This window comes from Plectropomus leopardus, chromosome 19 (assembly GCF_008729295.1).
Source record: "Plectropomus leopardus isolate mb chromosome 19, YSFRI_Pleo_2.0, whole genome shotgun sequence".
Classification (NCBI taxonomy): Eukaryota; Metazoa; Chordata; class Actinopteri; order Perciformes; family Serranidae; genus Plectropomus; species Plectropomus leopardus.
In genome coordinates, this window is record NC_056481.1 from 8,887,832 (window position 1) to 8,900,387 (window position 12,556).

The 12,556-nt window shown below is 38.6% G+C and overlaps 1 protein-coding gene across 1 annotated transcript in view; it reads right to left on the reverse strand.

Moving 5' to 3' along the window:
- Positions 1-12,556, reverse strand: part of psme4b (proteasome activator subunit 4b) — a 46,290-nt gene that overhangs the window by 14,432 nt on the left and 19,302 nt on the right. The window contains exons 16-33 of the mRNA XM_042508344.1: positions 11,752-11,850; positions 11,468-11,537; positions 9,645-9,712; positions 8,839-9,042; positions 6,814-6,971; positions 6,439-6,534; positions 6,293-6,348; positions 6,106-6,162; positions 5,947-6,002; positions 5,749-5,847; positions 5,596-5,658; positions 4,659-4,754; positions 4,408-4,539; positions 2,665-2,874; positions 2,438-2,574; positions 2,237-2,290; positions 1,914-2,043; positions 463-544 (exon numbers count right to left, since the gene is read on the reverse strand). Of these exons, the coding sequence (XP_042364278.1) occupies positions 463-544; positions 1,914-2,043; positions 2,237-2,290; positions 2,438-2,574; positions 2,665-2,874; positions 4,408-4,539; positions 4,659-4,754; positions 5,596-5,658; positions 5,749-5,847; positions 5,947-6,002; positions 6,106-6,162; positions 6,293-6,348; positions 6,439-6,534; positions 6,814-6,971; positions 8,839-9,042; positions 9,645-9,712; positions 11,468-11,537; positions 11,752-11,850 (1,867 nt within the window). The remainder of the gene's footprint in view (positions 1-462; positions 545-1,913; positions 2,044-2,236; positions 2,291-2,437; positions 2,575-2,664; positions 2,875-4,407; positions 4,540-4,658; positions 4,755-5,595; positions 5,659-5,748; positions 5,848-5,946; positions 6,003-6,105; positions 6,163-6,292; positions 6,349-6,438; positions 6,535-6,813; positions 6,972-8,838; positions 9,043-9,644; positions 9,713-11,467; positions 11,538-11,751; positions 11,851-12,556) is intronic.

Sequence of the window (12,556 nt, forward strand, 5' to 3'; positions counted from 1 at the left end):
AACTATTAACTGCAAAACAAGGGAACTGGGAGTGCGTGTGTGCAAACTCATTTCAGGGTCATAGGACTCATTCCTGCACCACCCTTTGTATTTTGATTATTTTCTAAAGATATTTCTTATTGTACACTCGAACAAAAGAAATAAATGACAAGGAATCTTGTTTTGTTTTCTGTGGATGTTTTATGAGAATGTGGATCTCTCAGATAAATTTGGGGAATGTCTATGGTTTGCATGTTCCAGATTTTATTGCGAGTCATGCACCGTAGATTGGTGTGGTCTTGGTCTTTACTTTGTCTTCCCGCCTTCTCTAGATACACTCTGGTGTTGGTCAAGACATGGTTTTGGTTTACAAGTGATACTGCATCAGTGACAGGATTGAGACATGACCTGGCAAACACATTTACTGATTGTAATAGTTGTATACTGTATATGATTGATATGTGTATGTGTGCTTATGCTCACTGATATCTGATGGCTTCACAGCCACTTTCTTTCTCGGCCGTTTTAGCTGTTTCAGGATGCCGGCCATTGCTGAGATTGCCACCTGAGAGAGAGAGAGACAGTTTATGCAATAAACATTTACGATACAATACGATACAATTCGATTGGATATAATGAGATACGAGCCACTCAAAACCAGATGGTACTAAACGTGCTGTCTGTACTGGCATTTGTCCGACTAACAATAGTGGGAAAGAATATGCAATGGTTAGTATCAGTTATACTATGGCACTGCTGCTTTTTTAACATATTGCAGCTACTTTTAATTGTACTGTGCTATTTTTTTTATCTACTTACATTTTTTACTCACACTCTTTACACAGGCCTCTTTGGGGCTATTTATTACTGTATACGAAACAAATAAAACTTCAACCTAAAACTCTGTGTCCCAAAACATAATGATCCACTTATTAAAAGCAGATTTTGAGAATGTAGTTACTCAGAAAGCCAGAATGCATACTAAAATCACTTGTTTAGTGAGTGTGCTGTCAACACACAATTGTCCCACAATGCAGTGCACAAAGGAAATGGAGGCTCTGTGCACAGATGGAATTTTTTTAAAAATAAAATCCAGGTGGTGATGACACCTCAAGAAAGATCTTGGAAAATGAAAAATAGGTCTTAAACCTTTAGAAAGACATTGTCCTCTCTTTTTTGAACTTTAATTGGAAATGACAATCTAAAGTCACTGTTTTTGGACTCCCAATAGTCATTTCCTGTTGTTGAAAATGGCAAAGTATGATGACTTCTTGTGTGCAGTCTGCCCCAAAAGACCATTATAAACATAAGAACATAGTACTTATGCAGGAATAGTCAACTTTTGTTGCCTGAGGGCCACTTTTGCAAACTAACAGGAGTCCAGAAGCCAGTTTCTAGAAATTGAGGATATTCAGGACTTAGCCTAGACCTCTGTTGATGGGTCTGAGGGATCTTTGTCTTGGTACTTTTTTAAATTTTTATTTTTATTTTTAAACTAGCTCTAATGTGATGCTCTTGTTTTGATTTTTTTAACTGATGCTATCTGGCACATTTTTTATACATTAAACTACAAATAAACTCTCCAGTGTGAATAAACTAACATGGCAGTAAACTGAGTATCTCTAACATACTCTTATGATAACTCTTATAATAACTTATTCAGTATGATAATATATACAGTTAGTATGCAGTAAGAAATTGTGACAGTACATCTGTGTTTAAGGCATTTAACTTCATATCTAAATAACTGCATAATCTTAATGTCTGGACAGAATTTAAATATTTCTGCATTGATGATTGGCATATCACATGTAGTTAATCCTCCCCAAACAGCCTTTTTAGTCACCACATCTTAATCGTTATAACCATACATGACCATAAGCTGTTCATCTTTTATCAACTCAAACTCAGACAGTTATACAGTACACACACACCTTGCGTATGCTGATGGAGTCATGTATGAGGCTCTGTGTGAAGAAGAGGACGGCGTCGGGGGGCAGTGGGTGATCATCTCTCAGCAGGAGACACAACAAGTCTGTGGCCATGTGCTCAAACTTCCAGGGCCTGAAACAAAAGCAGACACATATGCAAACAAGTCCTGTTGGTAATTACAAAAAAACAAGTAATTCTTTATTGTAATGTGTTATCTTTTCACAAAACGAGTCTGTGTTACATAATGCTGATACTGTCTTTAAAATATAGACATTTACACAGCAAGTGCATATACATCTACCATATAGGTGGAGAGAAAACCTACAGGTTACTGTCTTCAAGGCAATCCAAGAGATCATTGACGAGCTTCTCATATTTCCTGTGCAAAAGAAAAAAAAAAGTGTTGGGCAGTAATATTTCTCCTTTGACTACGACAGTACTAATGACAATGATAGTAAGAATAATATAATACATGATAAAATGGTGCTTTAACACTTTTCATTTTTAAAATTGATTATATTGCTACCTTGCAGCAACCACGTTTCTGATTCGCTGACGTTGAAGCCCCTCTTTCAGCTCCTCTACTGACGGTGCCTCGAAACATGGCGCAGGATTTTTAGACTGTGCGATATTATTGGCTATCTCTGCACAAGATTCAGACACCTAGAATTGGAAGTGAACAAAAGGGAGCGATTTTTAAAGAAATCAGATGAGGATAGTGTTGTATTGGCTTTTAATGGTAGTGTTGCTCACAGTAAAATAGATCCCTATGGTGTCGTGCTGGCGAAGGATCCGGTCAGAGACGTCGTCGAGCAGTCCACCGATAGACGGTTTCTCCAGGGTCATGGAGGGCGACAGGCCACAGCGAACCAGAGCGGGCCACACATCCCCAACACAGTCCCAGTCCCTCGCACTGGCCTGACAAAGACCGCTGTGCAGAGACAGCAGACAGTACAGAGCGCCCTGAAACACACACAAAGTAAAGACACACAACAGATTATATCGTGTATGGCTTTTTAAACATCTTCATCACAAATTATCAGTCTGCGTCAGAGAAATATGGCCTTTTGTCTGAATTTCAAGGACACATCTTGAGTATCTCTGAAGCTCCAATAATATGCACGTCAGATTTTCATTGAGGCATTTAGAAACCAGACTTAAACTTCATTCTTCCTGAAATACAGGAACAATGCTGCTCTATGCTCCTATGCTGACTTTTTGCCTTGTGCCTCATGTTTTGCATCGTCTATTGCCCTGATAAGAACTTCCATTTATATTGCCCATTTCAAAAATATTAGTTCATTAAGTCCTTCACAGATAAAACAAGAACTTACTTGCAAAATCATATAAAATACACATGATAAATATGAATTTTACAAGCACAGATATATTCTTTGGAAAGGCAAAATTAAATGGATGGAAATTAATAATTAAATTAATTTAAAGCAAATTTGTGGAAATAAGTCATTAGTAAAGTATTAATAGAGGACACTTATGTTCTGTTGTTGTACAAATAATTGTTTTGTCATTACTTTAATGAAAGATTCTTAAGCTTTTGAAATGTAGCATTTTAGTAGCTTAGTAGCTAGAAAATGTATTATTTTTGTTCACTAAGTCAGCAGTCTGTCATAGGAAAAAGAAACATGACTTTGTAACAGTGTGTAAATTGTTATTAATAGTAATTACAGCCTACATAACTGATTTGATCAGAATATTTTCACGGATTCAGAGGGTGAGAAAAAAGATTGATCTACTAATTAATGCAGACAAATTGATAATTTAATGAAAGAGTCCCTTTCATTTGAATTTAGAGTCTTCTATATTCAGGTGACAGCAGCATACCTCTGTTATTTTATTAATTAATCATGTCATTTTGGTAGTGGTCCAAAATACTGATTGCACTCAGTGCAGCATTTTTCAATAATATGGTGTCACCAAGTCAGTTCTCCTCAGCATTCTGCCTATAAATCTTGAATCAAATTGAGTCTCATAGCATACAGACTGCTCTCGTTTTAGCTTGTTTACATCATCTGTTGCTATAACAGTAAATCATTGGGACAAACAGGGTAGGATTTGGGACAACTGCATGTAATGTCCAAATTTTTCAGGACGTTACAAGGTTATTGTTTGATAAATCAGACACTGATGGGGTACTTGGGGTACATTATTGAAGAAAGTTTGAGAACCGCTGCCCTGTGCTATCACCCTCTATCTCCAGTTTAGCTCCTGGGATAGTCAACAAAAACTAGTCAGCAGATTTCAGGCTAAGATCAGGAGTGCAAGGAGAAAAAAGGCAACAGTGCAGGGTGGGGCAAGGCCTACCTGCCTTAAAAACAAGCAGTAAAACTTCAAAATCAATGTTGATACACAGGTATCAGACAGTTTCAGCACCATGGACAGTGACCACTGTGAGTAATTTCAGAGAGATGATGAGTTTGTCATTGTGTGTGTGTGTGTGTGTGTGTGTGTGTGTGTGTGTGTGTGTGTGTGTGTTACCTTAAACTGCTGTTGTGTGCCAGTGGTGTGTTGTGGTGACAGCAGTTGTGTGATTCGGGGAATCAAATCTCTGTAGGAGAAGCTGAAGGTTCCCAGTGCGGTTGTCAGCACATGCTGGGCCCGGCTACGTACCTGCAAAGCCACAAACAAACACACCGATGTACATGCATACATCCTGAATTAATTACTATTTCACCAGAGATATTTATGTAAATATCATGAGCAAATTGAATTTTTCTTGTTAATTTTACCTGGCTGTAAGTGCTGGTAGACAGCAGCAGCAGATCACATAGCAGCTCCTGGTGAACAACTTTATATTCACTGCCCTCCACCACCAGCTTCCTCATCTACTCACACAGAAATACATCAAATATTATTTAACTAGAAGTACTGCCTTGCTGTTGCATGTTTGCACCAGTCAAGTTGCACTTTGTTTCAATTGATGTCTGAGAAAATGTGATTGACACATCATCAGGTCAGAGTGTCATTATCTGATAAAATGTTTTCCTTTCCTGAGTTGTGATGTTGATTAATGGCCAGAAAAAGTCTTTTTGCAGAACATTATGATGTCCCAATGAAATTGACCTTTGACCTTTTGCATACAAAATGTCATCACCTTACATCATTTTATTCAATTAGAAATTTTTAAAAATATTTGGTCATAATTAGCGTATTAACTCTTGAGTTATGGCCAAAATCGTGTTTTTGTGAGTGCACAGTGTAAATTACAAAATTCTAATCAGTTCATTCTTCCAAGAGTCCAAGTGGACGTTTGTGACGAAATTGAGGGAAATCCCAATAAGTTTACTCTGAATCCAGGTGGACATTTGTGCCAAATAAAAAAAAATTAAAAAAAAAAACAACCAAAACCTCAAGGTGTTCTTGAGAAATCGCATTAACGAGAATGAACTTGACCTTGAAATTTGCCTTATGACAACAAAAATTGAATTAGTTTATTTCTGAGATCAAGTAGACATTTGTGCCAAAATGTTAAAGCATTTTCTCATGGCATGCTTGAGAAATCGTGCTCACAACAATGGGATGGACAACTAAAAAATATAATGCCTGTGACCATGGCTGTCGGTTGCGCTAATGCATACAAAAAACTGACTGAAAAAGATATTTTATTCCACATGGATGTGGTGACATCTTTGACTCTACATGAAGTGTGCGTGTTGTTAAACTAACCTCATGCTGGAGCAGAACCCGGTCGATGAGCAGTGCCCTAATGTGCTGTTTTTTCCCGTGAAGCTGCAAAGAGGGCGAGGCGACACACTTAAATCACCCTTACTCATTGAAACTGACAACAATCAGCGGCCTTGTTGCCCTTTTCCGACTCACCCTGTTTTCCATGGACTTCTTGACGAGAGTGAAGCTTTTCCAACGTGAGTCAAACTCCTTTTTGTGAGTGCCTCGGAAAAACATGAGGTCACTGATGATCTGTAGGCAGACAGACAGAAGAAGGGCGCCGTGAGACCTTTACGGGCCCACCACAGGATTGAACAATAACATTTCACACTCGAATAACAGAAAAATCACCTTAATGATGACGAAGAGTGACTTTGTGTCATCCTCCGAGTGCTCCAAGATGTGATCTGGATAAAAGTGGATGTAGATTAGATATAGATTAATTGTGCATCACTCTGAACAAAGTGAGGAGTTTAGAGCTGGAGTGTAGGCGTTAGAGTCTTCACTCACGTAGAAGAAGTCTCATGGTTTGGCAGATGGACTCTCTGTAGTTCTCCCGTGAATCATCTGGAGGGGAGGAGACACACAGGCGTCCCGTATGGGCACAGAATGCAGGATGAGCGGCCTTATCACCCGCTGAAACTGTTCAGAGAGCGACTGCTTGTGCATGTGTGTTGTGCTGCTTGTGTTTCCTTACCATAGTCGACACCGATGTGCAGCTCCATCTCCCCAAGATTTACCATAGAGGGCACACTGAGGAGAAACAAAATGTAAAGGGGGAAACGTGACGAGCCTGCAGGAAATCGTGTGTTTTTGTATTTGTGTGTTAGTTGCAGGACTCACAGGTCAGATACGTGTGGTCCATTCAGAGGGGGCAGCATGCTTCCAGCTCCAAGCAGGCAGTGCTGCACAATAGCAAGACTCTGCAACAGCTCCTCCCTGTGAATCACACCACACGTTACAGTGCTTTCACAGCAGTGTATTAGCTGTGGTTTTATTTGGCATGTCAACACAGCAGCTAAATTCAACTTTTCATCACTCTGTGCTTTTGATTAGGCTTCATCAAGAGCGTGAAGACAGATATCAAAAACAGATGTTCTTCAGGTTTCAGTTCTTGGACACAGACGAATCTCAATTAAAAGCGATGAAAGGTTTCTTTGTTTTGTTTGTGTCTGATTACGTCTAAAAATGGAAAACCGAGGAAGAACGACAGCACACCTGCTCATTGGCTGATCTCCAGAGACGTGGCCCTTGATTCGCTGCAGCTCGGGACTCAGGAGGCGGGACAACAGCTGGAAAACAAAGTTCCCCTCCTCCTGATCAGGCACGTGCCAACACACACCCAAATCTGCCACATCTCCAGCTCTGCCCCAGTCCTGGAGATGCAGAGAGAAAAAGGTTTCCTCAGAAAGTTGTAAAGAAAAAGAGAGTTTCCACTGAAACAGCTGGCAAGCAAACCAGCACAACCAGTCCGCCTCAAAACCACATATTTGTGTCATCTACCGGTATTTGAAACACATGTAAAGCAAACTAAGCAATGGGCAAAAGAAAACAAATTCTGCATCAAAGTGATCTACTATCAGATGACATGTGAGCAGATGAACCCAACTCATACCCCAAAATGAAAAATCAACAACAAAACAAACCAGCATCAGTGACCGTGACCTGCAGATGAAAAGAGGTCAGTGTTTGAAAGCAGCAGAAAAACGTAGCTGTAATTACCACCACCTTGGCATCAAAACAGAAACCCACTTCCCCTGCACTCATGTACAAAAACATGACAAAATATCATTGAAAAAGCTCTTCTCGGAAATACTGCAGGGCAAGTGGCTCGTTTTTGTCTCCTGCTGCCAAAAAACAGCAAAAACAGACATGAGAGGAATCATCTTTGAACTCGCATTTAGCAGCCCTAAAGCGAGATCATGCACGTTTCAAAAAGATGAATTTAGCACTATGTTCCATAAAAAAATAAAACGTTCAACTCATGAATAGAAAAATGCACCTTGTCACCATTAATTAAACTCTGGGGTTTTGCTGCTATGGCCTCATCTGGTACTGTGTGACCAGTGGCTAACAGTGGCTAGAGTTAGCTAATGTTAGCAAACAGTATAACTGACATTACAGACTGACTTTGCAGTGACTTTTTTCTACAATTTTTACTCGATGTTTTAGCATTCATCATGATCCTTTCCACTGAGTTTAGCAGGCTGGATAAAGAATGGGGGGTGTCATTTTCCTGGCTGCCCCCTGATGGGCCTTTTATTTTTCCTTTGCTTTGACATGCACTTTGACCCAGCACAGGAAGTCAGATATTTTTAGTTTCAGTATGCAGCCACATTTCTGCTGAATGGTCTCTATAACCATTTGCTGCAGTTCTTCCTTTGTTTATGCCTTTGAAAGCATCTGAAAGCACAGACTAAAATAATCTTATTTTGCGTTTATTATATTTCAGTGTATTTCTGTACATTAGAAAATTGTTGTTGTAATCTGTAAGATATCCATTTTTTGATAATATGCGTTCTTTTTTTACTTTTGAATCATAGAGTCAGAGAAGCTTTGAAGTTGTTAATATATTCTAGGTTGAGCATGTGCGTTTCCAGTAGCTGCAAAACTTTACACTGTGTTTGTGCTGTAATACCTATTCTGAACTTTTTAAATCTTGCCCCTGACAAAAAGCATATTATAATTTAACAAAAATTTAAAAAATACTAAAACTAATAAAACCTACACTATAAATAAACATTTTTAAAAGATAAAAAGTAACCTGAAACAAGCAAAACTTACCCGAAAATTACAGACTAAACAAAAATAGAAAAACGAATGAAAACAACAAAACTATTATAACTCTGCAGCGGTGCAGCCATTTAATTTCAATTTAATAAATGCTCTCCGATTCTCATCCTGGAAATAGAAATTGCCTTGCAATTACCGAACCTGTAACGTCCCATTTAATTAAACCGCGAGAAGAGCAGTTTTAAAGGTTACAGGCTATTTGTGGCATTTTGTGTTTCCAAAAAAACTCATTGTTTCCTGTCCTGGACTTGATACTGTAATAGCTGCGATAAGAGCCAATTTGCACTGGAGGATGTAAGCAAATGAGCCACAGTTGAATCTCTGCGGTTAGAGTCGAGGGACTACATTAAAATTTAGTAAGATTAAATAATGGTGGTCATTGTTGTGCCTCTTAAAGTAATCTTCCTGTGTGCCGTAAAATGTGGCAGGCGTTTACGTGTGTGTGTTTACCCGGATAGGGAGGTCAGTATCAAAGCCTCCAGAGGTGCTGCGGTACTCGGTGGGATAGATGAGGGACATTGACCGGAGTGTGTGCTCCAGGAGGCTGCAGGCGAGTGTGTACGCACGTTTACAGCGCAGACGCACACACACGCACAGGATCCGCTCCAGGTCCCCCTGGTATTTTAACAGCTGTGCACCATCCACACGGGTTACCTAAAAACAACACACACAGGAGCACACACACACACAAACACAGGCATTTCAGTTGGGAGTTGTGTCTTAAATATTGAGGTTCCCCTGTAAATCACAGCATCTGGCTTGCTCCCACTCGCATTAAGCTCCCAGGGGTAATAAAACAAAACAGAAAGGGTATCAATATGTTCTGGTTAACGACAAAGCTCTTTGATATTTATGGCCGAGCAGGGCGCACACTGCAAGAAATGTCATTATTCATCATTTTTTTCTCATGCAATGTTACAATCATATTCTTATTTTTCAAAAGAAGTCAAAACGTCTCTTTGCTCCACTCATTTTAAGTGTTTCATTTCACTGAAGTTCTTTAGAAACACTTGAATCAAAGGAGAATAGACAAATCACTTCAGCACTAGTGAGGTAATGACACCTGACTCCAAAATATTCTTAAAACAAATTGATCTGTAATGGCATCAAGTAGATGTGTCGATCCCACTGAAAGGCTTTTCAATCATTTTTACATTAAATAACATTTTTAGATGCACACTGGATAAAATAAATGATCAGGATACATATTTTTTTGAGTGCTGAAGCCCTTGGGAGGTGATAGATCCTCGTCTCACCTCAGAGAGCAGCTGGAGATTCCACAACAGCTCCTTATCCAGCTCGTCTTCACTCTGCAGCTCCTCGTCTACACACACACACACACACACACACACACACACACACACACACACACACACACACACACACACACACACACACACACACACACACATAAATAAGATGAATAATGTACTGTATTGCTCCCCTGACAGACTGAGCTCCTTTTGCTGAATTTCGGGATCATTTCAGGTTTTAGTCACGCTTGCTATTTGGCTCTGTGGGCGGCTTTCGTTCAGTGACCACTTTGGTCCAGACTGAAATATCTCAACAACTACTGGATGGATTTCAGTGAAATTTGTCACAGACATTCATGTTCCCCTCAGAATGAATTGTAATAACTTTGGTGATTTCTTGACTTTTCATATAGAGCCACCAATTCATGATCAAAACCTGCGAAATAACATTCCCGTCAGCCCCAGTTGTACTTGTCTTTAGCACTTACTTGCCAATGTTAGCATGCTAACTTCAACATCACCATGTTAGCATCCTTACTGTGAGCATATGAGCTTTCAGAAATCAGCATTCAGCTCCAAACACAGCTGATCCGAGGTAACGTCATTGATATTGAGTTGATAGCATGAGTCAGCACAATATAAAAAAAACTCTGGCATGATTGCTCTTATAGTGTTGTGATCAATCATGGATAATTCCACCAGTTTGGCTGTTTTAATTAAAATATTTTTTTTATAATTTATTTTTAAAATAAAATAAATGACTCTTGAGAAATACAATATAAAGCTACATAAATTAAATTTTGTGCTGGCTGAGTCACCTTGTAATGGAAAAAGTGCCAAAAACCCAGAAATGAGTTAGCAATTCAGCACTCCCAGTTTCCTTGTCTCGAGGTCAACTGGTTTTTTGAATGGGTTTTTGGTTGGTAGCCTCAAATAATGTCTGTGGTTAACACAAGCCGAAGATACTTTTTTTGTGCTAGGAAATAAAATGCGTCAGTAAATCCTCCACCTGGAAATATGAAGTCTTTATGTGTCCTAAACCAGGTGTTTTGCTAACAGGAGGCTAAATAAGACTACAGAATGACATTTTGCCAAAAACAGCTTTAAAGCCTTGTTGTGGAGGTGATGTTAAGACATGCAACCGCAGTGCAGCATGTTTTATAGCATAATGTTAGATATCAGTTCTGGAAATTTCATTTAGGCTTTAAAAATCATGAAATTGGTGTTCATTTGTGAAAATGATCTTTCAGAGTAAAAAGTCATATACGTTTGTTTGCCACAGAACTTTTTTTCTGCAGTAATTCAATAGAAATATCAAATTGACTTTATGACCAAGATACCAGGATGACACTAACTTCCATGTCGACCTACGGAAAATCTTAATCCCTGCAGCACTGTATTGTTAACTCACATGTAAATGCTCTTAAAATGTAACATTTGTTCCATTTATCCATCACTTTATCAACCAACTGCCAAAGACTTCATTATCCAGGTGGAGAATTGTATAATGAGTTTAAAAATGATTATCATTTATTAACAAACAATTTCCCTTTTTATCAGATCTCGAGTATTCTAATGAATTCACACTGTGTCTAAAAAGATCTGTTAATTGTTCTGAGATTTGACAAAGTGTTAAAAACCTGACAAAGGCAAAATTGCAAACTGCAGGTTTTGTTTAGCAGTTAATGAATGTGTGAATGAACTCATTAGATTAAAAAGGCTTTGTACAATCTTCCTGCTATACACCACAATTGAATCTACTCTACACACACACACACACACACACACACACACACACACACACACACACAGAGTGTGGTACTGACTGTCAGTAATGTGGAAAATGACGCTGCAGCAGTGAGGGACGAACAGACGGAGAGACTCAGCAGGATGACACTGCAAACAGACACATGCATGCACACACGCATTTAGATGCCTGAGCAGAACCACAAGCATGCTAAAAATAAATCTTCTAAATTTTCTCCACGATGAAACAATAAACACAGAAAATTAAGAAAATAACACACAGGAAATGAGGATGCAGTGACAGTAAGACATGTAAATGGGGGAGAGATACAGAGATAAAGATACAAATCTGATGAACACACACCTTTGCTGCAGCTCTGCACATGTCAGCCACCATCCTGCCTGACACACACGTCTCAAAGATGTTGGAGGTGGCAAAGTTATACACCTTCTGCAGCGCCACCTAACACAGAGACAAAATTTGGCAAGATCATATGATGCATGTGCACTAATTAATATGTTTAAATTTGAATCATTCACATGAGTACATAACACAAGAGTTTAACTTATCACTTTAACAGTGATAGTTTAGATTTATTTGTTTTCTGGTTTTAATGAGTGTGTAAAAGTATTTGGCGCTCAAGTTAAGAGTGATACCAGGTTTCCATCTTGTGTTTGATTCTTGGTTGTGGGTTTTTTATTGAAACTGGATGGACTTAATGTGAACTGTGTTGGACAAATGCGCCATGCAGCTAAATGAATTTAGTATAATGTAATGGTTATCCTTTTGCTTAAATTTGTATTATTAATAGATTGGTACTTCTAAAGCCCCTGAACACTTCTCTATAGTATTAAAATATTAATGTCAAAATTATGGTTTGAAAAACGACTCAAGGTATTATTTATTCTGAATTTTAAAAACCCTGTGAAATGAAAAATACATTTTCCTAGTTTAAATTAAATTGTAGTATGCCAAATATGTAAAAAAAAAAAAAAAAAAAAAAAAATCTGTATCAAAGTATTTTTACATCATAATCCCCATCTTTTCTGTCTCTGTGAAAAGGTTTCAAATGTATGATGACTCATCCTGCACTCAGGGATATTTACAAAAGTTCATTCAATTAAACGAAACTAGCTAGTCACACAGGTCATAAAAGTCACTCTACACC